The 25,581-nt window shown below is 50.1% G+C and overlaps 3 protein-coding genes across 12 annotated transcripts in view; 1 reads left to right on the top strand and 2 right to left on the bottom strand.

Annotated features, from left to right (window-relative positions):
• Positions 1–18,366, bottom strand: part of EWSR1 (EWS RNA binding protein 1) — a 30,843-nt gene extending 12,477 nt beyond the window's left edge. For 2 of the 3 annotated variants that reach the window (XM_062182245.1, XM_062182246.1), the window contains exons 1-8: positions 18,262–18,365; positions 14,947–14,983; positions 14,768–14,819; positions 13,422–13,545; positions 6,628–6,814; positions 4,513–4,680; positions 1,536–1,747; positions 473–653 (exon numbers count right to left, since the gene is read on the bottom strand). In XM_062182245.1, coding sequence (XP_062038229.1) covers positions 473–653; positions 1,536–1,747; positions 4,513–4,680; positions 6,628–6,814; positions 13,422–13,545; positions 14,768–14,819; positions 14,947–14,983; positions 18,262–18,274 — 974 coding nt within the window. In that variant the 5' untranslated portion in view covers positions 18,275–18,365. Of the gene's footprint in view, positions 1–472; positions 654–1,535; positions 1,748–4,512; positions 4,681–6,627; positions 6,815–13,421; positions 13,546–14,767; positions 14,820–14,946; positions 14,984–18,261 lie in introns of all 3 variants that reach the window. The other variant, XM_062182247.1, reaches the window with a different exon arrangement.
• A 271-nt stretch (positions 18,367–18,637) lies between these two features.
• RHBDD3 (rhomboid domain containing 3) lies at positions 18,638–24,462 on the top strand. 3 transcript variants are annotated; one of them, XM_062182249.1, is made up of 7 exons: positions 18,638–18,745; positions 19,030–19,138; positions 21,499–21,687; positions 22,417–22,800; positions 23,537–23,699; positions 23,782–24,051; positions 24,147–24,462. In XM_062182249.1, the coding sequence occupies exons 3-7, from the start codon at positions 21,540–21,542 to the stop codon at positions 24,322–24,324; spliced, it is 1,143 nt and encodes a 380-aa protein (XP_062038233.1). In that variant the 5' UTR covers positions 18,638–18,745; positions 19,030–19,138; positions 21,499–21,539; the 3' UTR covers positions 24,325–24,462. The 3 variants fall into 3 exon arrangements, with proteins under 3 accessions (XP_062038233.1, XP_062038234.1, XP_062038232.1); XM_062182250.1 differs by lacking the exon at positions 18,638–18,745 and adding an exon at positions 18,770–18,856; XM_062182248.1 differs by lacking the exons at positions 18,638–18,745; positions 19,030–19,138 and having other exon boundaries at positions 21,607–22,800.
• Positions 24,463–24,720: 258 nt separating this feature from the next.
• The window catches only part of EMID1 (EMI domain containing 1), a 45,904-nt gene continuing 45,043 nt past the window's right edge, over positions 24,721–25,581 (bottom strand). For 4 of the 6 annotated variants that reach the window (XM_062182475.1, XM_062182474.1, XM_062182477.1 and 1 more), the window contains one exon: positions 25,244–25,466. In XM_062182475.1, the coding sequence (XP_062038459.1) occupies positions 25,339–25,466 (128 nt within the window). In that variant the 3' untranslated portion in view covers positions 25,244–25,338. Of the gene's footprint in view, positions 25,467–25,581 lie in introns of all 6 variants that reach the window. The other 2 variants (XM_062182472.1, XM_062182473.1) reach the window with 1 other exon arrangement.

Raw genomic sequence — 25,581 nt, 5'->3', positions numbered from 1 at the left:
ATTTTCACCATTATGTTTGACAATTCTGAATACAGAGACTGGGGATAAACAATGAGGGAAACAGCTGCACTCCTTCTCTGCAGTTCACATACACCAGTATTTCAAGATAACCACTCAGAAACAATTAGTTAAAACCCTAGGGTTGTTAGAAGGGTTGTGTGTGTTCCATCCCAACTATATTACCCACAGAGGCTTTTCACCTCTGGAAACCACGAAGGGAACTGAAAGCTCTAGTTTCAAAACCATTCTTTGTTCTCCCCAACCCAACAAAGTATACTGGCAGGGAAAAAAAGCAAACTGCCACTCTATATATGCCAAAAGATTACATTTCCATGTTTAGAAGATGGTTTGAACAACAGATTGTCCATGGAAATGCAGAAATAAATTTCTTATGTCTTTCAGTCCCTTCTTTCCATTGAAAATCCTATGGATGAAACAAAATTAGGTAAAAGGAGAAAAGGTTTGCTCTTACCCCATTCCACCGCGTCCTCCTCCCCGCCCACCTCTGCTCATGCCTCCACGATCAAATCCCCCTCTTCCCCTGCCCCGGTTATCAGGGCCACTCATGCTCCGGTTCTCTCCTGGTCCGGAAAATCCTCCAGACTCCTGCCCATAAACACCCATGCTACTGGGGTGGTCCTGTCGGAATGAACCTGAGGAAAGAGTCACATCTGTAAGCCATGGATCAGCACTCACACTACTGCCTGATGTACTTTCTCCTGGAATCACAGAATTCCCAATTGCAAGGCACTAAGTACTTCTAATCATTAAGCTCTTTTCAGTTCAATTAAAAGTAACGGTCCAGCAAGGGTGACACAATATTATACAGTTAATCTAGAATAAACCAGTTCCAAAGAAAAGCCACTTGGCCAACATCTCTTTACAGAGTTCTGTACCCTAAGGGTCTCCAAAAGCAGCTTTAAAGATAAAGATAAAAAAAAAAAAAAAAAAAAAAAAAAAAAAAAAAAGCCAGGTTCCTCAGGATTTAGCATACTGTCAGGGGCCAAGCTCCATCAAGTAGCACTACTTATTTCACACTCAAGGCAATATGCCCATGAGTAGAATTTCATTTAAAAAGAGCAAAAACTCAGGCAGAAATTAAACCGTGAAGACAGTTTTTCCTCCACACACAAGGAGAGAATCCTGAGGAAACTTTTCCCTCCTTTAAGCATGTAAACAGAGCGCTTTTACTTGACTCTGAAAGTCACAGTAGCTTCAGATGGCGGCCCAGGCACACTTGGGACTGTGGCAGGCAGGCCATAAAGATGCCAGCTTCACTCACTGCACAGTCTCCACAGCGAAAGCAGCGTGTCTGGCCAACGACAGTATGTATTTTCTCTTTTTTGTAAGGTAAATTAACACTTTAACTAGAGAAAAGCACTGAAGCCTTTACTGGGACATCTAGCCTGTTTGTCAAGATGTTATGCCCAACAAATATATCCTGTATTCCAAAAGTCACAAAATAATAGAGCATCCCCCGTGTTCAGATACTCCTAACACAATCACTCTGATTTGATTTTCTCTCAGCGACTCACTCTGCTGCCCGTAGCTGCTGCTCTGTTGGCTATATTGACTTGGAGCCTGGCTGTAGGATCCAGTTTGGGGGGGGTAACTAGTGGGAGGCTGCTGCCCATAGCTGCTTTGTTGACCATAGCTACTCTGCTGTCCATAGCTGCTCGGCTGCCCGTAGGTGTTCTGCTGAGAGTAACTGCTCTGATCGTAACTAGTCGGCTGGGAAGAGGAGTAGCTGAAAGAAAAAAAAATGAATAATTAAAGCATTTTAGGAAAGAGAGAAGGCTTGTTACTTCTTTAAGACACATTCATAGCACGTGACATGGACAACTTTAAAAATGTAATTTTTTCTACATTCAAGCAGACTCAATTTAAAATAAAGGCTTTAAATGAGAAAAAAGGCAGGGCTGGCACTGTAGTGTAATGGGTAAAGCTGTTGCCTTCAGCGCCGGCATCCCACATTGGCACCGGTTCAAATCCCGGCTGCTCCACTTCTGGTACAGCTCTCTGCTATGGCCTGGAAAAGCAGTGGAAGATAGCCCAAGTCCTTGAGCCCCTGCACCCATGTGGGAGACCCAGAAGAAGCTCCTGACTCTCTGGATTGGTGCAGCTCCAGCCATTATATTCAACTGGGGAGTGAACCAGTGGATGGAAGACCTCTCTCTGCCTCTCCTGCTCTCTCTGTGTACCTCTTTCAAGTAAATAAATAAATTTTAAAAAAACGAAAAAAAGGATAATTACTCCCATTTGAATAGCCTTTAGTCTCCTCTTATGTCCCCACTCCGATCTACAAGTTATCTGCAAGTACATCCGAGAAAATCTGGGAGTATTAACCCAACACGTCCTATCATCCTATATAGGACACCTTTTAGACTTAAGTTGAGCAATAAATACACCACTTACAGTAGCTTTGAAACAAGTTATTATTATATGTATATTCACATGGGGAAGGCAGACCTCATGCCTAAAACACTGAGAAAAGGCAGGGAGAGTAAAGTGAATTCAAGTCTAAGCTTACCTCAAGTAATTCTCATGGGTGAAAACAATAACTTCAGGAGAGACAAAGCTGCCCACAGAGTGAATGTGTATTTGTATTTGTGTGTGGGGGGGTAAGCCATATAAAAATGGTAGTTTTCCCTCTAAGATTTAACTGCTGCAACTCTCAAGCTTTCAGACATGCCTCATTATCTATACTCTAGACATTGACCAGAGTGAATAAATGACATGCAACAAAACCCTCTTGCTGAACCACAATCATCAAAAACAAAAAGGACAACATATTTTAAACAGTGTCTGTCACACCAAGATCTTCACCACAACTATGAATAGCATCTCTTCCTGCACACTGATCTGATCTGCCAAATTAACTGTGCACAACAAAGTATCTAGGAGTCTGTTCTGTGGAACAGCTATAAACTCTTGTTCCTAGTTATACAGACACTTAACTTGGTCAGCCCTAGTTGTTCCTAAATCTGCTTACAACTGCCATACTTTAAAAAAATTATTTGAGGGGCTGGCACTGTGGTGTAGCGGGTAAACTACCACCTGTGGTGCCAGCATCCCATATGGGTGCTGGTTCAAGTCCCAGTTGCTCTACTTCCAATCCAGCTCTCTGCAATGGCCTGGGAAAGCAGTTGAGTATGGACCAGGTCTTTGGGCCCCTGATCAGCACAGCTGCTGTGACTGGTTGGGGAGTGAACCAGGGGATGGAAGACCTCTCTCTGTAACTCTTTTAAATTAAAAAAAAAAAGAAAAGAAAAAAAAATTGAGATACAGAGAAAAGCTCCCATCTGTCCCTTTACTTCCCAAATGTCCCCAATGGCATGTCTGACCCAGAAGTGAAGACAGAAGAATGCAACATACGTCTCCCATTGGGTTGCAGGAACCCAATTACTTGAGCCATTATCACTGCCGCCCAGGATCTACATCAGCAAAAAGCTGGAGTCAGGAGCCAGGTGCTCCAAAATGGAAAATGGGCACCTTAACCTCTTAACCATTAGGACAAATGCCCTCCCCTGCTGTACTCTGAACTGATGTGTTGGGTGGGGAAAAAAAAAACAAAAAACAAAAAACAAAACCTGCTGCTACTTCTGTTAACACTTCAGGACAAAAATCAAGATAATTCATTTGAAAATCTACTTCAAATTAAGTGTGGATAAGAAAATTTGCATTTTTTTTTTGTACTTTAAACAAATGAAAACTAGACGGTGATGATAGCTGCCATTGTGGTTTGAGAAAGTTTTGGCTCAAACATTAAGACTGGTACACAACAGACCTTCTATGGAAGTTGTCTTCAATACAAAATGATTCAGGCAAAGTATTTTTTCCCCTGTAGTGTCCTGCACTCTGCCCATCATGCCTGAAATGGAGAAGGTCGCTTCTGTGGTTCTGCTTACATGTTTTCATCTACTACTCCTCATTTTCTGAATTAACTAAATGGACAAAATTAAAAGGAAGCATCTAGATTTTACGGTTTTATCTGTACAGTTAATAGCGGCCAGGCAATGCCATAGAAACCCTAGGTCTGAGGTTTTTGGGTTTTGTCTTGTTTTGTTAAAGATTTATTTATTTGAAAGGCAGTTACAGAGAGGGATACCTTCCACCTGCTGGTTCAGTACCCAAAATGGCTGCAACAGCTGCAGCTGGGCCAGACCAAAGCCAGGAGCTTCGAACTCCATTCGAGTCTCCCAGCAGCAAGCTGGAGGCAGCAGGCCTAGCACTTGGGCCATCTTCCACTGCTTTCCCAGGCACTAACAGGGAGCTGGATCAGAAATGGGGCAGCTGGGACTCTAACTCATATGGATGCCAGAGCTGCAGGCAGAAGCTTAACCAGCTGCGCCACAACACCAGTCTTAGGATCGAGACTTTCATGTAATTGTATGTGGTCACTGGAAGGCTCAGGTAATATATCTTACCTAAGAAGTCAAAGCAAGTTGTCGATAACTTGAAAATAACTGTGTCATTCTAATAGTTCAAGAGGCAGATACACAAGAGACTGACCTGGTAGGAGGATAGGATGGTGGTGCGGTGACTGGCTGCATGGGGTAGCTCCCAGGTACCTGGGGATAACTGTAGTTACTCTGTCCATATCCTAGGCTGGGCTGGTTGTAACCCCCAGTGCTAGACTGGGGTTGACTAGTCTCTGCTGGCTTGTTACCATCCTGTGGTCTAAAAGGAGAAATAAAAAGTAAGACTTTGTTTCTCAACCACAAAAATCTTGGCTAAGAGCTCTACAATAAATCAATGAACAACATACAATATTAGGTCTGAAGAAAACACCAAGGAAAGGCTAGATATCAATCATATCCTCAGGAGAAACATCAACAGGCTCCATCTGGTCCACAATAAATTAGGAGTGGTAAGAGACGGTTACAACACTGTATTACCAACTTAAGTGATCTGGGGAGGGAAGTGCTTTGTTAGGAAGAAAATGCTTTTTCTCAAAGATAACTGTTGTACTGCAAGATTTAGTCAGAGAAACATTTACATAAGCCCCTGGTTTTATAAACTGTGAGTTTCTGTTAGTTTATGCTCCTCATTTATTAAGAACTGGGAAAAAGAAATCTCCTAAATTGGTCTGCCATAGATTAATAGAATCCTGCCCCAAAGTCTCCATAATGGAAGTATCACAGCAAGTCAGGGACACATAAAAACACACATACCACCCGCCACCCACAGATGAAGTGGAATATACTGCTGTTAAAATCAATCTCAATCCCAAAGGAAAAAAATCCAAGGGTTTCTTTCTACAACTTCTTAGCCCTAACAGCTTACACCGTGGCTGTGCCAGAGTGAGCTGGAGCTAAGCCAAGCCCCAATAAACAACAGGCAGACCATACAGGATACAGGAGTACTGCTTTCTCCACTGAGCTGAAAAGGGAGCACAAGCCCCCTCTATCCAGTGGAAAAGGGAGCAAATGCCATGAGAGACAGACAGCTGCTGTTGAAGTGGTAAGGACTGAAAATTAACAAAGAACCAAAATGGATGACTTAACAAAAAATCAGTTCATACATAAAATCCTCCAGTTATGGCCTGGATATACTGTTCCACCTCAGCATCAAATGGGACTTTGTTTACCTGGTAACTCTGAAGAACCTAGGTCAACTGAAACGGGGCCCATCTGGGAATTAACCAGGTAGTTTAATCTAACTACTGCACAGGCTATCTATCAGGTGCGAACAGCCAAGTGGCTCTGATTACTCACTGTGCATTTTAGAAGTGCTTTCGAGTGTCTGACACAGCTAATTTCTTACCTCTACAGCAGACAAAAAGTCTAGGTTACAAGTTGATCGTGCTTATTCCCTAAGTCTTCATTCAAATCAGAATTCAGTTTTCCTTCAAGACTGTATGCAGAAGCGACCTAAGTGCATTGTCTAAAGCAAAGACCTGAAATCTTCTGTTAAGGAGTGATTAATACTATTTACCTCCTACCCAGTCATGAGGCATGAGTTCTGTTGGACTTAATATTGATCCCACAGTCGGGCACCAAGACGAGAATTAATACTTGGCTACGATATTTAGGTTACAGAGCCTTTACATATGAAGAGACAATCACATCAACTGCTTAAACTCAGGCCGTAGCGCTTGGTTTTCTGTACCACAGGTACGTCCTTTATGGACAGCTGGATCACACAACTCTTTCTAGACTCACATCATGTTACTTAACATTCTGAACTATGAACTACCATGCTGATCCCAGGGACAAAGCTATTATCCATTGCAGGGCCAATAAAAGTATCAGAAATATAATCCCATCAATTAGTATGTTGTCAGGGACAACACTCAAATCTCTTTTGGGTTTAGAAGAGTAAAAACAGCAGCCTCTAGCTACTCCCGAAGGTCGCTATTCTGAAATCTGACAACACATTCAGTGACACTGCTTATTTTGGCCGTTACATGTCATCATTTCCCTGGAAAACTGATTATTCTTTTGAGGTGTGTTTCAGCACATTAATCACTGTAATGACTAAGAACACAGTCAACACTAACAGCATGAGAGTAGCAACTCTAAAGAACTAAGTCACAGGGTCTCCAACTCTGCACAGCTGCTTTCTTTCCCGCAAATCCGAGGCTGATGTACTGTAGTTAGGAGGAGCACGTGAGTGAGGTCTTACCTTGCAGGTGCAGTGGCTGTGGGCTGCTGCCCATAGGCTGGGTAAGCAGGCTGAGTGCCATATGCAGACTGAGCTGCATAGGAGGCCTGGGTGGTGGTGACTGTCGCAGTGGTGGTGTCGTAAGCACCAGTGCCATACCCCTGGACAGGCTGGCTGTATGCCTGGGGGGCCGTTGGAGTAGTATAACCTAGAACAAAGGAGAGTTCTGTCACATTTTGGGATCCCTCAGAGATCTGCCAGACATTTACAGTCTGAAAGCCATCTCCTTCAAGTCATCATGAAATTTTCTCTTAAAACATTTTCCATTAAGAGCAGCAACAAACCACTATTTAAAGCCTAAGATCTCTCAAAGTACTGCTTTTTTTTTTTTTAACCAAAATAACATCTCACTTGCTCTGAATTCGTATCTAACAGGAGAATGAGTAACTAGAGGAAAGTGCTGCTAAAGAAAAAGGGTTCCTTCTGCCCTCTCTTGAAGACATTCAGTAACAGCCAAGTCTGCTGTTAATGATCCTGTGATCCTGCCAGCAGGTCTTCCTGTTAAGTTTCTCAATTAGCAAACTTAAGTACTCCCTAAAATCCTCAAGCAATAACAAATGTTCCCCAAAAGGAGGCAAGTGTCAAATTTTGTGGCAATTAAAAATTGCCAAAAAATAATGATCCAGGTACAGGTTTAGTATTGTAGCCTGGGTAAGTAATTAATTAAATTTTTTTTTCAGTTCCAAACACTGCACCATGGATAGCTCATGTTTAAGGAAACAAAAATCTAGAGAACGTGCATTTAATTTCCTGTGGGAGCAGTTAACACTTGATTGAACACTCTCACGAACCGATTTTGTTTCAGGCAACAACTAGAACAAATGCTGTTATTAACACCAAGGTTTTAAATGGCATATAAGTAATAGAGATGCTACAATTACATCTGCTTAACACACACGGGTTACCCTATTTAAGTTCTGTGGCAAATTATTTTTAATTAAACTTAATACTGCCCTAAACAAACCTTTAGAAGGTAACATCTTTGACATAAAACTCCAAAACTCTTAGATCTTGGCTGATTACCAAGTTACCCAGCTCAATTCCTCTCTTAACTTACCTACCACAAGCAAAGGGGCCCTGTTCCTGCTCAGCAATATCAAAGGCAGACCCTATAGACCCACCTCCCCTTTAGGATCTCTTTTAAGTATCACAAAGACCTGTTCTCACAGGTGTGCTGCACACCAAGACGGAGCCCCTCCCCAGCTCCTGCCTTTGCCAGATCAGGCAGGATCCATGTGTTTTCCTGTGGGACTTGGGCTTGGAGCATGAGCAAAACTCAAGCCAGCAGTTTCTGAGTCCCTTTCTTATAAAAGGTGCCATCACTTTTCCTCGTACTGAGCGTTTTGTCTTCCTCTTGGTTAATAGCACAAATAAAAGCCATGCAATAGAAAGTTTGGTCTAGATGTCAGCATTTATATCCAAAGAAAAATCCAAATCTCATTAAAAAAGATTTTTTTTTAAATGATGTATTTATTTATTTGAAATCAAAGTTATAAAGAGAGGGGTCGGCGCTATGGCATAGCAGGTAAACCCACTGCTTGTGGCACTGGCATCCCATATGAATGCTGGTTCAAGTCCTGGCTGCTCCACTTCCCATCTAGCACCCTGTTAAGGCACCTGGAAAAACAGTGGAAGATGGCCAAGCACGTGGGTCCCCACAAGCACATGGGAAACCCGAAGATCCTGGTCCTGGCTTCTGCCTGGCCAAGCCCTAGCTGTTGTGGCCATTTGGGGAGTGAATAAATGAATCTTAAAAAAAGAAAGTTTAGGGCCTTACACTTTCATTAGAATAAACATGTCCTCACTAACTGTATTAAGCCAAAACAAATATCAACTTTAATTTTTTGTATAATCACAATTGTTGGCTGGCACTGTGGCATAGTGGGTTAAGTATCCCATGTAAGCGCTGGTTCAAATCCTAACTATTCCACTTCTGATTCAGTTCTCTAACACCCTGGAAAGGCATCAAAGGATGGCCCAAGTGCCTGGGTTCCTGCTACCCATGTAGGAGACATAGACAACACTCCTGGCTTTGGCAAGGCCCAGCCCCAGCCACTGCAGGCATTTGGGAAGTGAACCACCAGATGAAGTATCTGTTTCTCCCTCTCTCTGTAATTCTGCCTTTCAAATAATCAATCTTCAAAATAAGTGGCATCTTTTCTAACTATAATATTTTCTTTTCCACCCCAAACATTTGAAAATTCTTTAATTATACAGAGGCCATAATTTTCTTTTGAAACTGTCAGGTTGGGGGCTGGTATGACGCAGAGTTGGGCTGCTGCCTGTGACGCCAGCAATCCTTGTGAGCGCCAGTTTGAGTCCTAGCTGCTCCACTTCCAATCCAGCTCCTTGCTGATGTGCCTGAAAGGGCAACAAAGAATGCCCACACAGAAGTTCCAGGATGATCCTAACTCTGGCCTGATACACCTCAGTTGTTAAGCCATTTGGGGAGTGTACTAGGAGATAGAGGATCTCTATCTCCCGTCCTCTGTGTAGCTCTGCCTTTCAAATAAATAAAAAGATCTTAAAAAAAAAAAAAAAAAAAAAAAAAAAACACAACAAACCCCAAAAACCCTTTAGAGGTTGGAATGTACACAAGCAAAATATATTTCACAAAGCAGGGAGCTCCAAGCAATGCAAGTTTTTTAGAAGTGGCATTCTGTTCATCTGAATTGCTTACATAATTTAAAAGTTCCCTGCAGAGTCCTAAGGTCAACCATATAAAGCACAGATGTATTTAAATTTAACTAGGACTTAATTATATCTACCCTACTACTCTTCTACATACTTCTTTCCCCTACATGAGGACAAGCAAAGATTCACAAGAGCAACTGAAAAAACAAAACCTGAAACTTATTGAGGTAGTAACTCATAAAATTATGTGGCAAGTTAATGCCAAGCTTGTAGTACTAAAGATTACAGTAATAGACACTGGATTAATAAATAATATTTTAATTAATCCATAGTACCGACAAGCAATCAAGCAAAATGAACAAGAAAATCAACAGAGTGAAATGATTTGATGACAAAAAAGACCAACAACAAAAAGGACAACATATCTAACCTGTGGTAAGGACCTGAAGGGAAAAGGTGCTAAGAAACATTATATATTGGGTCAGTGCTGTGGCGTAGCAGGTAAAGCTGCTGCCTGCAGTTCCGACATCACATATGGGCACCGGTTTAAGTCCCGGCTGCTCCACTTCCGATCCAGCTCTCTGCTGTGGCCTGGGAAAGCAGTAGAAGATGGCCCAAGTGCTTGGACCCCTGCACTCGCGAGGGAAGACGTGAAGGAATGGCTCCTGATCAGTGCAGTTCCAGCCACTGCAGCCAACTGGGGAGTGAACCAGCGGATGGAAGACCTTTCTTTCTGCCTCTCCTCCTCTGTGTAACTCTTTCAAGTAAACAAATGAATCTTAAACAGACAAACAAACAAAAAATTATATAGGGGCCGGTACTGAGATGCATCAGGTTAAGATGCCTCCAGCAAAGCCAGCATTCCGTATGAGCATGGTTCAAGTTCCAGCTGCTCCACTTTCAATCCAGTTCTGATTGAAATACATCTGGGAAGACAACAGCAGATGGCCCAAGTGCTTGGGTCCCTACCACCCATGGTAAGACTCGAATGAGGCTCTAGGCCTCAACCTAGTCCAGCTCTGAACCAACCGATGGAAGATTTCTGTCTCTCCCTCTTAAGGCTGCCTTTTAAATAAATAAATCTGTAAACAAATTATATGGACTACCAAAACTATGTCCAACTTAGATAGTAAAAATCAAAATTTAAGAACTCTATTTGAAGGATTGGGGTAGCACACTGGGGCAAGCCACTGCTTGCAATGCTGCATCCGTTACTGGAGTGCAGATGGTTATTCTGCTTCTGATCCAGCTTGCTCCTAGTGCACCTGGGAAGGAAGGGGAGGATGGCCCAGCAATGATTTCTGCAATCATTTGGGGACTAAACAGATGGAAGATCTGTTTTTCCCCTATTGCTCTGCTTTTCAAATAAATAAATAAATCAACAACAACAAAATACTATTTGAATTGAGAGTAAAAAGCCCTACATTCCAATTATCCAGTGGCTTTTATGTATAAAGATAGCATAAAGTGAGGAAAAAGTATATGTCGTAAGACTCCTACTTGGTTTGTTGAGTTTTCTCATCAGGTTTTATTTTGGTTCCAATACTTGCGAAGTTGTTGGGAGAATTAAGCAAAACATGAAGGGCACTCCATAAAATGTGAAGTCTATACAAGTATTCCTTGCTGGCTCATTAAACCTACTGGCTTCCATATTCAAAGCTCTTACACTTTTCAGGCCTACAGTCAAGATGGGACTTTCCCAAAATCAATGACATCATGAATTCATGGCATCTAAAGAAACCAAAGACCACTACTTTCCCTGTATATGATCTTACTTCATTCCTATAAAATTATCTAGGGATCCAAAAGGCTCAATCTAAGCCATAGTATCTATTTTCAAACCATTCTTCTAATGAGTTAAGTCAATCTCACATTCTTAAAATTCTGGCTAAAAATTCAGACTGCACAATCTCAGATCCAGCTCTTCCCCCAACTACAATTAACATCACAAAGCTTTATTTATTTATTTATTTTTGACAGGCAGAGTTAGACAGTGAGAGAAAGAGAGGTCTTCCTTCGGTTGGTTCACCCCCCAAATGGCCGCTACGGCCGGCATGCTGCGCTGATCTGAAGCCAGGTGCTTCCTCCTGGTCTCCCATGCGGGTGCAGGGCCCAAGCACTTGGGCCATCCTCCACTGCCCTCCCGGGCCACAACAGAGTGTTGGACTGGAAGAGGAGCAACCGGGACAGAATCCAGCGCCCCAGGTGGAGGATTAGCCTAGTGAGCCAGCATCATAAAGTTTAGACAAACACTTCCACTCTGGGGGCTGGCGCAGTGGGTTAAGCCACAAACTAAAAACAAAGACAGAAGGTAGGGCTGCAGTGCTGACGTCCCATAAACGTGCCGGTTCTGGGTTCTCGTTCCGCTGTTCCACTTCCAATCCTGCTCTATGCTACTGCTTGGGAAAGCAAAAGATGGCCTGATGGAAGTCCTTGGGGCCCTGTAGCGCCATGGGAGACCTAGATGAAGCTCCAGGTTCCTGGCTTTGGATCCAGCAGATGGAAGACATTTCTCTCTCTGCCACTGCCTATCTAATAAAAATAAATCTTAAAAAACAAACAAACACAAAAAAAAAACACACCACCTGAAACAAAAACGTAAGGGGGGGAGCCCAGCTCTGTACCATAGTGGGTTAAAGCCAGGGCCTGCAGCACCAGCGTCCCGTATGGGTGCCAGGTCAAGTTTCAGCTGCTTCGCTTTCCATCCAGCTCCCTGGCAATGCACCTGGGAAAGCAGAAGATGGCCTAAGTGCTTGGGGCCCTGCAACCATGTGGAGACCTGAAGAAAGCTCCTGGCTCCAGCCTGGCCTGGCCTGGCCCTGGTCGTTGTGGCCATTTGGGGAGTGAACCAGTGGAGAGAAGATCTGTCTCTTCTCCTTCTCTCTCCCTCTCTGTTAACTCTTCCTTGCCTTTCAAATAAATAAATATTTTTTTAAAAAATTTCCCATCCTATTGAAGATACAAATTAGAACAGAAAAATACTTCTCAAATTCAAAATAGGAGTCTTCAATGAGATAAATTAGTTATTTTCCACCTATTACACCACATATAAAGAATTGCAGTTTGAAAGCAAAGACTTTCTGTATCAAAGCATTTTTATGATAAAGATGGGAAAGAGGTAGAGCCTGAAACATTACACAATACTTAAAAAAACACAGGTTTTTCACATTTTCCATTCAACCTCAGTATCAGGATATACAACTACTTCTAATTCTTAGAATGGCTTTTTTCAGCTTCCTGAAATGTTATACACTTTTATGTATATGTACTCAAGACATCTTATGAATTAAAGTAATTCATAACACAGCAGAAAATAAAATGTGTCTGAACTGGACACCAACCAACAGACAAACATGATACATGCAGGGTGGCAGTCTGCCCCTCAAAATCAATCTAATCATGCAATCCATCCTTCCGGGAGAAGGAGACATCAGCTGGGAGGTAATCATCTGAAATTCCTTTGGGAAGGTGAATATCAAAGCTCGAGATCCAGTAATGTTAATAAAATACTTCCCAAAAACCATACAGAAAAGGACATGGAGCTGCAAATGGCACCTGAAGCAGTTTTTCATTAGCACCTTATTGTGTGTGATGTTAGAAACTGCGGGGGTTAACAAATGGAAACCCCTAAAGGATAAACATTACACGGTTAGACAAGATGAAAAGCATTTCCCATGCAAGAATGAGGATAGTCAAACCTGTACTGGTCCCTTCTACTGTGGAAAGCACAAAACAAAAAGTAGAGGGTACACTATCAGATGAAGCAAACAGATGTGAAAACCAGTTTGATTTTTTAAGCAGCTCAGTTTAAGGCGGCTCACTCTTAACTCAGCACTACTAGACTTTTATACAGCATCCATCTTGTTCTGAATTAGCCAATACACCGACTGTACAAACAGGTAAAAAAAAAAATTCTCTTCTCCCCTGAATTTATCCCACCCACATTCTACTAGAGACTCCTCAAAGAGAATATAAGGGAGGGAACGGAAAAAAGAAAAACACCTTCTCCTAAGTATAGAGGACCCCCAGAGGCCGAAGTATGGATGAGAACAGACACCCGAGAGCATCCTCTTAGCAAATACCCTGGCCAATATGACCCTAAAACTCTAAGCAGGCCTTACCAGTGGGAGGCTGTCCGTAGGAAGTTGCATAGGCTGTCTGCCCATAGGTCGCAGTGGTCTGAGCCTGGCTATAGCTGACATCAGTGGGCTGTCCATAGGTTCCATAGCTTTGTTGCCCGTAAGCCTGCTCCAAAGAAAGTAGATACACGAGCTTCATTTATGAACTTCATGTGTTAACAATAAAATGGAGTGACTTACTTTTAAGATTCTAAATTGAAAAAGCGGAGTTGAAAATACTGCTTTCTAAAGAATTTTTACAAGTAGACCAATGATCACAGTATTATGAATGCAGTTAACCACTTATCTAACTCATTCACATTTAATTTAACTACAAAAAAGTTACTGAAGTATTTGGTCAAAAACCTCAGTTAACTTCACAGGAGATAAACGAGACACTCTCAAGGGAAGAACAATTAAGGGCACAGGTGTGTTAACTGCCAGCACCTAGGAGAGCACAGTTTTAGTGACTGGAAACAAGGAAGACAAAATGAACAAAGAGAAAGACAACGAAGATGGGGCTAAAATTTGTGAGACAATTCTGAAAAATCAGGATTTTCAGCATGACACAGATACTTTAAAAATCAACCAAAACACTACATGTCCTCTTATGGCTAACACATCAAGAGCACTGGTTCTTGAACTTTTGAATTTTTTAAAAACCAGGCAAAGAATGAGCTGCTGTTTCAGATATTAGCATGATCATATTCTAGGTTGTTTGAATGACCAGTTATGTAAGATCTGCCAAAGACATCACACTCTCCCTGGCCCCATATGCTTCCATGGCAGTTATTCAGAATTCCAGATCTTGAGAATACTAGGAAACGAATTTCTAGGATTTGTGGGCTTGGGCATTTATACAGATCGATATAATGGAAAGAGGTCAGGAGATCCTCAGCTAGGCAGTCATGGGTTTTAGAGCTGATCCCACCACTTACTGTACAATCTCTGGCAAGTCATATAATAAATATCTGTGCATAATTTTGTCATCTGCAAAATAGTCATATTACCACTTGTAGAACTACTGGGATGATTAAGTTAAATATACTTAAATATGCAAGTATAAATGTGTAGACAGACTCTCAAGCTTGAGCAGGACCCCTGAGAAATGATATACTAGAAAGCTATTAGGAGCCAATCCCCAATCAATTATGACAGCAGAATAGAGTGCTTTCCTAAACCACTCTCAAAGTTTTCAATGCCTGGGTATTTTTTGATTACAAGTGCATCATTATGTCCTATTTCTATTACCTAACTTTTTGAAAAGATCTGTGCTAGCTATTGTTTTGGTGGCTGGCAGAAGCATTTTACTTGGAGATGCAGCTCATTATAATTATCTTAAAGATTACCTGGCTGGTCTGTGCATATCCTTGAGTCGGCTGGGCGGTGTAAGCACTGTAGCTGCAAAAGAATTAAATGCAAGAACTGAATGGAGACCATGAGGATTCCACCACTGCATCGTCTACAACTACAGGAGGCTCTCTACTCTGAAACATGCAGCACAACACTGCTGTAAAAGATGACTTACCCCTGCTGGGCTGCAGCTTGGCTGTAGGTACTGTAATCTACGGGAAAAAAGGAGAGAAAATAGTGTCACAGTAGTGGAAACAAAAAGAAAAGAAAAAAGAAGAATTCAGGTGGTAGAATTTTTTAAATTGTTTAGATTTTAAACCAACAGCCCCACACAGGTCCAAATGAATACTTCTCATATTTCAACACAAAACAACAAAAAGTCTATGCCAATTAAACTTATATTTGAATATGGTGCTAGCTAATGAGATCAAGATCAGCTGATTCGGCAGTGGTACTTTGCCTGTTCCATGACCACAACCTCCCCAACCCCTTAACCACAGGCTGCCATTTCAAACGGGACCATCACCCTAAGGTTAACAGAAAACAAGACCCACTACCAAGTTTTACTTTTGTATTAAAAAGAGACATACGACATCACAATCTTGACCATCAGACTAGTTATAGAACAGCTGCATTCCCTCAAAAACAAGTTTGCCGGCCACTCTCACAAATCCCACAACACAATGGGATGGCAGAAAACTCAGTGACAGCCATCACAATCGAGTGCTTGAAAGAGTTTGCTGACTGCGTCAGGGCTACATCTGTACAGTGACTCAAGAGCTAGATATTATAAATCCCAGCGAAGCCCAGTTAAGGCAGAATCCTGAAAACCGGCAAGGAGAAAACATTTAATCTTTTTGAGACTACTTTAGTTTTAGGTAACGCCATCCTATTTCTTGAAACTCAAAATGACTTCAACTTTTACAAATGTCACAAATTTTCTTCCCTTCTCTAAGTAAATGTTCCTGTAATTTAGAAGGGACTTAAACCTGATCCACTTAGCAGTAAAAACAAACAAAATAAAGTGGTTAAGAAGTTTTTACAGCAGTACTAAATTAAAGTCACATTAAATTTAATTTAGCTTTTCCTTTTTAAAAAAGGTAATTATTTTTAAAAATCCTACCCAACTCCTTCCTCTCCACAAGAACACTTATCTTGTTCTATGTTTGAAGACAGTTCCGCCATTAGGCCCAAACAAAAGGGTCTTTCTGACATCTCAGCTCTTCGTGGAGGGGCAATCCCCAGGCCCACCTTAAAGTAGTTTGCCGAATCTGCATACTGCAGTCTTCCTACCTCTTTACACTTCACTTGACTTGCCTTCCTCGGTTGACCCTTCCCTCGGAACCCTGAATCACCAACATCATCAAATCAACTGCCCAAAGATTACTGACCTATAATGAACAAACTCATCTGCTCAAGGCACTTCTAAAGCATTTTCAAGAGCACCCACTGGAAGTCACTTGGGACATACACAAATTAAATGCAAATTGTTTCTTCCATGTGGTATTCACAAATACACCAACGAAACACCTAAAACCCAACACCTTTCAACCTACATTTTGCTGAGCTTCTGTATGAGATGGGTCTAAATCACTGCATGGAAGTTCACCGTTTGCAAGAAGGCTTTCACACGAGAACACTTACATAAAAACTGGCAAAGCTGCCACGGAACTACTCATGACCTCAGATCAGTGTGAAACCACAGGTTCCAGCCTACACTGGTGGGCTCACAGAAGCAGCAAACTTGTTTCCTGAGAACTTAGGTCTCCCTACAGCACAAAAACATCATACTACCTCAAACACGTTAGTCACTTAATGGGTAGATTATCTGCCAATCGGTTGCTGTTAATTCCCAAACGTGTGGCTTTAGAAGCTCACTACAAACAGCCCCGAGTGCCGACAACCGAGGGGACATGGAGGGTGCCAGCAAACTTCCACTGCTTCCTTGGCCTCAGCGGGAGCTCCCGGCAAGTCTGCAGGGCAGCTCTTCATTACGCCGCAAGGATGCTTTAGGTACCTGACATGACGCTTACACAGGACATCCACGATCGCGCGGGCCACAGTGGGAACCTCAGACTACACGAAGACCCCAAGTCAGCAGGGAGCAGCCTGGTCTGGGACGAGTCGCTTAGCTCTCAGGTCTCACCTAGCCTTCCCTGTCACCAGGTCTAGCCCAAGCCTTCAGCTTCCCCCAGGGTCCCCCACAGAGCCCAGGACTGCGCGCGTCTACACAAACCACAGCTGGAACCCAGAGTGTACACGGCGGCGGCTGGTGAAGAGCCCAGCAGGGCCTGGCGGGAACTTCCACATCCACTGTGCCCGCTCAGGCCGAGGCTGCACGCGGGTGCGAAGGGCACCGCCGGGCACCGCCAGCTCACTATCCACACGGCTGGGCAGTGCCGGACTTTTCCCGACCCCTCTTCTCCCTGGAGTCTGGGAGCCCCCTCCCCCCCGACCAAACGTGGCCCTCGCTCGCGGCCAGTAACCGCCGTGGGGCCCCCAGATCCCCGCCGGGCTGGCTTTCCCAAGCCCACCGCGCCCGCCCCCGCCCCCCTGACGTCCACCCAGTAAACAAGGTCGTGGGCCTCGCGCAGGCCGGAACACGCGCGGGCCGCCTCGGCCCTTTTGTTCCCCCTGGGTCAGAGGGTCCAGAAATTTCTTTCCGGTCTCTCGATCCAGGCTGGCCTTTATTATACAACGGCTCTCCCTCGGCGTGGGCTCAAACAGGGGCCCCCGGGAAGCCAGTTAATTGCTTTTTGGGGACGGTTGGCAGAGGGGTGAACCAGTAGCAAAAAAAAAAAAAAAAAAAAAAAAATCAAAACAAACAACAAAAAAGCAACTCGAGGGGAGCAGCCAACGGCTCCATCGGGCAAGAGTCGGGCGGGCGTGAGGGTCGCCGGCGCCCCCCGCCCCGGCTCACACACCCGCAAAGCCCTTTTATTTTTTTCTTATTTATTTATTTTCGGGGTTCATTCGCTTTCCCCACGAAGCCTCCCCGTGATCGAGTCGCCCCCCGCACGAGGGCGGCCTCCCTGGAAACGGGGGGAGGGGGCCGCAGGAGTCACGAGGGCAGCGGCCGCCGTTAGGGAGCGGCCTCCGGTTTCGGGGCGACGCGCGCGAGGCCTGGCCGCGTCCCCCCCACCCCGCCACCCCCTTTCACGCGGGACCGCTGGCCCCGCCCACGTGGCGGGCGGCCCCGAGCGCGAGGCCCGGTGGCCGCCACACAATGGAGGCCGAGGCGGGCCCCGCGCGACACCGCGCGCCCCCGCCGCCACGAGCCCCCCGCGCGCCGGAAGGTTCCAGAACCGGCCCTGCCGGTGGGGGGAGGGGAGGGGGCCGCGCGGGTCCCCGGGCTCGTCAGGCCGCGGCGGGCCCCTCAACCCCCTCTCAGCAACTCCACTTAGTCTTCCCGGCCACCCCCCAGGGACGAGAGGCCCCCAGCCTGGGCGTCTCGGCTGTCGCCCGCACGACCGCAGTTCCCAACACTCACCCGTGGACGCCATTTTCTCTCCTTCCTCCTCGTTCTCTCAACGTCCGTCTCCCTCTCGCTTTCCCCCTAGGCGCCGCACTGCGCAGGCGCGAAACCCGCAACCTCGGGCGCTACCATCGGGCCAGGCCACGGGGGTGGGACAAGGTGGGAGGTACCACCGCTTTTTCGATTTCCTGGCCCGAAACGTTGGCCCCCCAATACTGTCTAAAGAGCGCCGGACGTGATACTCGGGCCAAAATAGCTCCGAAAGGGCCGTGAGAAGGTCTCGGTATCAAACCGGAGCGATTCTCCTCTCGAGGCGAGGTTGCTCGGAATGGTTACGTCCGCTGGCTCTAGGGACCGTCTCTGAAGAGTGTGTCCTGGAGGGAAACGGAGGCCGGCGGGAGGGCTGGGGGAAGGGATCCGGGCCTAGAACAACTGCTGACTAATCGGCGGGCGGCGGGGGAGGGGGCGGCCTGGCCGCTCGGCCGGGGTCACGCGCCCGGTGAGCGCGGAGTGGGCTCGGGGGGCTCTTGGGTCTCGGCCGGGAGTTAAAGCAGTGCCGACACCCCCGGGGGCCCCGCCCGGCCTTCCGGGGTCGGGGGCGCGCTCCGCAGTGAGTACCTCGGACGCGTGGCCCGGCGCGGCGAGGGAGGGGGCGAGGCCGGTCGGCTGGGTGGGCGGCCTCGAGCGTCGCGCCAGGCCCCGAGAGCCCCCCACCCCAGTAACGGTCGAGGTTGAGAAGGCCCTTTAATCACCCCCCCCCATCCGATGCCCTTATTTTCACAGAAGGGGAAACTGAGGCCCGAGGAACTTGAGTGCTTTCCCTAAAGTCACAAAGCTGAGTTGGACCCAGACCCTGGGACTCCCCATTCTGCCCTCCTGGCTGCCCCGTCAGGTAGGCAGGGCCTGGTGGTGCACAGTCTCATTGTACAGGTGGAAGGGCCTGAGGGCTCAGTCCCAGCTGTGTGTCCGTGGGCGAACCCTGCACCCTTGCCCAAGGTGCCAGGGTCGGGGAGTGGCTGTGGAGGTGCAAGAGGTGGCTTGGAGCGGGTGCCTTGGCCCCAGACCCTGCTCCAGGCAAGGCTGGCGTTTGCCCACTTCCTGGACCTCAGCCCAGCCCCGGATCGCTCTGCAGGACCGGGGGCCACGCTGGTGTCTCTTGGGAGCACAGAAGCAGCACCAGCTGGGCGTCGGGCACCCTGGGGAATCTGGGCGGTAGTCCAAGTACACGGCAGGAGGAGATCCCTGATGGGAGGGGAAGGGGACATTTGAGTTGGACTTGGAAGGGTGAGTAGGAGTTTGCCTGCTGGGAGCAGGGAGCTTTCTGCATCTTTCCCACCGGAAGCTGGCAGGTGCAGAGGATGCCATTGGCACGGGAGCGCATGAGGCAGTCTGCCGGCTCTCTGGGATCCTGCTTCCTGCTCGGAGTCATGGGAGTCCTGAGACAGCCCCGGCCAGGGGAAGGGGTGGGCGAGGGTAGGGGTTGTAGGGGCAGAGGGTGGCTGTATTTGAGGGCTGTGGCTTGGACCAGCTAGACTGAAGCTGCCTCTCTATTACGGCCGTCTCTTGGGGGCCACATGTGTCTCCTGCAATCAGTAGGGAGAGTTGTGGTTAATTGAGCAGGGGCTGTAGGCTGGAGTCTGCCTTAGCCCATTTCAGCTTTTTAAAAAATATATTTATTTGAAAGAGTTACTGAGATAGAGGGAAAGACAGAGAGAGAGAGAGAGAGAGAGAGAGAGAGAGAGAGAGAGATCTTCCATCTGTTGCTTCATTCTTCAGGGCCAGGCTGAAGCCAGGAGCCTCATCTGGGTGTCCCACATAGCTGATGGGGGCCCAAGAACCTGGGCCGTCTTCCACTGCTTTCTCAGGTCATTAGCAGGGAGCTGGATGGGATGCGGAGCAGCTGGGACTTGAACAGGTGCCCTTATGGGCTGCCGGCACTGCAGGCAGCAGCTTAACCTTCTGTGCCACAGTGCTGGCCCATTTAGTTTTTAAGTGGACAAATTCCTTAAAGTTCTTGTTGTTGCACCAGCGTTGTAGGACAGCCGGCCAACATGCTGCCTGCGACGCCAGCATCCTGTATCAGATTCGAATCCCGGCTGCTCCACTTCCGATCCAGCTCCTTGCTAATGTGCCTGGGAAAGCAGCGGAAGATGGCCCAAGTGGGAGACCCGGATAGAGCAACAGGCTCCTGATAGGAAGCTGGATTAAGCTGGGCCAAACTGGCACTCTGATATGGGATGCTGGTATTATAGGCCGATCCTTTAATAGCTTTTGAGAAGGCTTATTTACTATATTTACTTATTTGAGAGGCCGAGTGACAGAGAGGGGGAGAGATCCTCCGTTCCCTGGTTCACTCCTCAAATGCCAACAGCTGGGGCTGGGCCAGGCTGCAGCCAAGAGCCAGGAATTCCATGTGGGTGCCAGGTATTCAGTTATTTGAGCCGGGTGATCTGCTGCCTTCCCAGGCACAGCAACAGGCAGCCGGATAGGAAGTAGAGTAGCCAGGGCTGGAACCAGGCGCTTGGATGTGGGATGTAGACGCCGGAAACCTGGCGTAACCTGTTGTGCCTCAAGGCGGAAGGGGTTTCTTTAACCCCCATCTTAACAGATGAGGATGGAGGGGCCAGATGTTGAGTGGCATGCCTGAGGACACACCACAGAAAGAGGTGGAACAGAGAGTGGGACTTTTCCTGTGGAACGGGGAGCCAGGGTCGGAGGGGCTGTGGGTGGGCCGGGGAGGAGATGTGGGCTGGCTCGGGGTGTGGGACTCCTGCCCCCTGCCCCTCTCCTCCAGCCCTCCATCCATCTGCTTGGCCATCAGCTGGGCCCCGGGTGATGCTGAGGCCACCTGGAATGCTAAGGCTGGGCCCAGAGGCAGGTGGAAGGTGGCAGCCCCAAGGAAGAGGGGCGCCGAAGAGGGCTGGAGATGGCCCTGACTTTGCCGTGGGCAGTCCAGGGCCGCAGCCCAACCCGACTGGCTCTGTGCCTCCCACCCGAGACCCCTCTTGAGGGGCCATCAGGACTCGGGCGTCTTTGTGCCTGTCCCCTGCCCATCCTTGCACACAGACAGGTGCAAGATGGCTAAGTGAGCCCCTGGGTTAGGGTCTGAGCTCCTCTGTGGCCAACCAGCTGGGCCTGTCTCTCCTGCCTCAGTTTCCCCCCTCTGTACAAGGGAGCTGCCGGTAAGGTAGGAGAGTGAGGCAGGGAGAGAAAAACTGCAATAACTCGTGTTACTGTTTCCTTTATCCCCAGCGCACAGCCCCAGGACCACCTTGGCTGCCTGCAGTAGAGACATGCACACCAGGGACCCCGCGGGCCTCCCGGCTCGGGCGCTGCCTCTCGCCTCCTCAGCCCTGATGCTGCTGCTGGGCAGCCTGTGGCTGATAGGGGCCGGCCCCAGCCTCGCCCTGGCCCCGGAGCTGCTGCTGGACCCCTGGCAGGGTGAGGGCCAGCCACGTGCCCCTGGGAGGAGGCCAGAGAGCGGTTAGCGGGAGCAGCGTGCTTCCCGCAGGGGTGGAACTCAGTGCCTTGGGGATTGGGGAAGGTTGGGCTCGGACAGGCGTGTGCCCAGCTCACCCACGTCCACAATAGGGAGAGGGGGCAGAGGGCCTCAGCAGGAGCAGGGACGCATGGGAATCCACGGCCAGGAGCCCTTTTCTCGACATAAGTACCGTTTCCAGCTAAGCAGGACGGGAGGAGGGCTCACGGGGCGGCCTCGGCCCAGTGCCTGTTTCCCAGTCGCAGCTGCTCCAGTTTACACTGGAGGCGCCCAGATGGTGCTCAGAGAGGTTAAGCTGTTTGTCCAAGGCCACACAGCCTGGACCAAGGCAGGCAGTGTCGTCAGGACGCATTCTGTCAGTGGGGTGAGAAGGACCCACGTGTGCCTGGGACAGGAGTACCCGGTACCTGGCTGCTGGTGCGAAAGCCAAGATCTGACTAGTGGGTGTGGCCTGTTCCGCCTAGCGCAGCCAGGGAGAGCTGCAGGGTTTGGAAGCCCTTGGTCCCCTCCATCCGTGGTGAAGTGCAGGCTGGGAGCACCCTGGCTCCTGGTGAGGGGAGGCTGGCTCAGCGGGTGGCCCTGGTGGAGAGTGACCTCTGACCTAGCACACTGGGGACAACCCGAGAGGTCGGGGCCGCTTACCTGGCACATAAGCCCCTTCTCTCTCCCAGCGCATCGGCTCCTGACCCATGCCCTGGGCCACACGGCCCTGCCGGGCCTGCTTCTGAGCCTGCTGCTCCTGCCCACTCTGGGCTGGTGGCAGGAGTGCCACCTGGGCACGCTGCGGTTCCTGCATGCCTCTGTCCTGCTCTCCCTGGCCGCCGGGCTGCTGGCCGTGCTGCTGGCGGGCCTGGGGGTATCGAACGCTGCTGGCGGCTGCGGGTACATGCCCGTCCACCTGGCCATGCTGGCCGGCCAGGGGCACTGCCCTAGGCAGCCCCAGGGGGCACTGCCGCCGTGGCTGCTGCCGTGGCTGCTCCTCGCCCTGACCCCGCTGCTCAGCTCCGAGCCACCCTTCCTGCAGCTCCTTTGCGGCCTCCTTGCCGGCCTGGCCTGTATCCTTTGCCTGAGTTCAGGGCCTGTGTGGACAGGTGGGTTCTGTGGCTGGGCCGCTGGGAAGCAAGTGGCATGGGGGTCAGGCCTGAGATATGCAGAAGCTGTGTGCACACATTTCCAGGGACAGCTCTCTCTGGGCCATGCTCTGAGCTGGGGACTGTGGGCTCAAGGTGAGGTGGAGGCGCCAGGTGCAATGGGGAACCCGGGAGGGCCGAGGTAGCCCGAGGAGCCACTAACCAGGACCCTCCTGTGGAGATGGCATCTAAGCTGGGATGTGCAGGCCAGGCAGGGGGCACAGAAGGCCAAGGCCAGAGCGAGCTTGGGGTCTCTGGGAACAGAGTGGCCTGTGGCCAGTGGGGCAGGGGCATAGGCAGTCAGTGTTTATCAGGAAGGCCACTGCCATGGCCGCTGGAGAACAGGCTGAGCCCCTGCGTGGTTCTGAGGGAGGAGCCTGTTCTGGACGGGGGACACCGCTGCCCCGGATGTGTGAGGACGGCGCTAGCCTGGCTGGGGGCAGGTCTCGCAGACCTGAGCAGGCACGCGGAGTGGGTCAGGGTGGCTACCGTGCAGGCTGAGCTCGGGTTTTAGGGTGAGCCTCCACTGCGGGCTCACGTGGTGACACACTCCTTACGGGACCACAGTGAGGAGAGCGGAGGGGAGTCCCGGCACCCGGGCGGGCACACCCCCAGCCAGTTCTGGTTTTCCTTGACCAGTTGCCCTGCCCCGGGCAGCCAGACGCCGCCGGGGCCTTCCAGTGGTTGGAGCTGTCGGAGCACCGGCTGCAGGCCCTGCAGGAGGGCACCCTATGCAAGACGCTGGCCGGGTGCTGGCCTCTGAGGCTCCTCCCCACGCCGGGCAGCCTGGCTGAGCTGCCTGTCACCCACCCGGCTGGAGTGAGGTGAGGAAGTCGCCGTGGCCCTTGGCGCTGGCGGCCGTGGCCGTGGCCTGTGGTGACCCCTCCTGCTTCTGCCCCCCAACAGGACTGCCATCCCTGGGCCTCCTTACGTGGTCTCCCCTAGTCCCTGGTCCCGCAGCGACAACCCAGCCTTCCCGCCAGGCCTGGGGGCTCGGCAGCTGAGCTGGGAGAGCGTGGACTGGGCCAGGCCCGGCTTCTCCGCAGAGCCCTCCGTGTGGGCGACGCTAGATGAGCAGCTGCTGCAGGAGGGGATCCAGGCCTCGCTCCTGGATGCCCCGGCCCAGGAGCCGCAGAGTGTGTTCCGGCTGCCCAAGTCCTCTGTGTCCTCTCTACGGTAAGGTGGGCTGGGCAGGGGTGGGCCCGGGCCAGGGGGCTGGCTCAGCCCTGAGCCCCGCTCTCTGTCCCCTGCCCGCCCCCGGGCCCTCACAGGCTGCAGCAGCTGGAGCGCATGGGCTTCCCCACAGAACAGGCCGTGGTGGCGCTGGCAGCCACAGGCCGCGTGGAGGGCGCCGTGTCACTGCTGGTCGGAGGGCAGGTGGACACCGAGGTCCTGGTGACCGAGGGGAGGGCAGGCTCTGCCCACCCCAAGGGCCCTGGGCCCCCCTAGCTGCAGCGGAGAGTGGGGCCACAGAGAATCACCTGGGTGATGAAGCCGGGCCCTGCTGTCCATGGAGCGCCGCAGCACGCCGCCCTGGTTGTGGCTCTCATTTAGAATAAAAACCAGTCTGGTTCGGCCTGGACCTCCCTGGAGGCAGCACTCGGGTTTGACTTGTGTGTGGGCATGGGGTGGGTGAGTGAGTGAACGTCCGACCGACCGCAGCTCCTTGGTGTCTGGAGCCCAGGATTCTTGTCCCTGTGCTGGTGCAGCCTCTTCCTCCAGGAAGCCTGCCCAGACCCTCTGCCAAGCAGCACCCTTCCCCACTCTGCTGGTGCCCACGTCAGGGTCCCCCGCAGCCGGCCCCGCCCGGCTGCCCCCATCTAAGCACACGCGGAGCCCGGGCTGGGTTGGAGGCCTTTATTGGCCAGCACACATCCAGCAGGTGGCCCCTTTCTCTGCACATCCCCACCCTCTGCCCCGGGCACTGGCAGGGGCGGGGCCGAGGGGCTCAGGGGCAGACCTGGGGCAGGGAGCCCCGGACTGTCCAGAGATGAGGCAGCCTGACCTCAGGGCAAGCCAGCACCAGCCAAGGAGGGCAGGGGTGCAGAGCGGCACCCCGAGATCTGGGGAGGAGCGGGCAAGGCAGAGCTCCGGCTTCCCACTGCCTCGGGGCCTCAGGCCTGGGTCCCCAGACAGCGGACGCACAGGAGCCTCGTACCTCCACCCTCCCCCCACCGAAGACCAGCACCGCGCCGTCCCAGAGGGAAACTGAGGCCCAGGGCCCTGAGCACTGCCTCACCCCTGGCCTGGGCTGCCACCTCCCTCCCAGGCCCTACTCTCCCCTGGTCTCAGACTGGGACGGGGGTGCCAGAACTGACACCTGCCCACCCCCCTAAGGCGCTGACGGCAGAAGGGTCCCTGAGGACATTCATAAATAGGGACAGCGGTCCCTGGGGGCAGCTGGCCAAGGCCAGGCTCGGAAGGGAAGCTGGCCTGGTCCACCCCGAGGGGCCTCCGCTGCCCTCAGCCTCTCTCGTTCCGGCTTCTAGGGGCCACGATCCGGTAGCTGGCTGCGTGTCCTCCCCTCTTGCCCCGAAGGAGGCTGGGGGCGCCCGCCCCGGCAGGGCCTGCGCCGGAGCCCAGCTCTGGTTCTGCAGGAGGGAGGGAGAGAAGGCAGGTCAGCGGGGCCCTGCAGGGTGCCCGTCTCCCCTCGTGCGACCCCCTGGGGCGGCAGGTGTGTGTAGGGGGAAGGGGTCTACAGCAGTG

The sequence above is a fragment of the Lepus europaeus genome, chromosome 23 (assembly GCF_033115175.1).
Source record: "Lepus europaeus isolate LE1 chromosome 23, mLepTim1.pri, whole genome shotgun sequence".
Classification (NCBI taxonomy): Eukaryota; Metazoa; Chordata; class Mammalia; order Lagomorpha; family Leporidae; genus Lepus; species Lepus europaeus.
The sequence above is the reverse complement of the archived record's forward strand: the minus strand, read 5'-3'. Positions and strand labels throughout refer to the sequence as shown.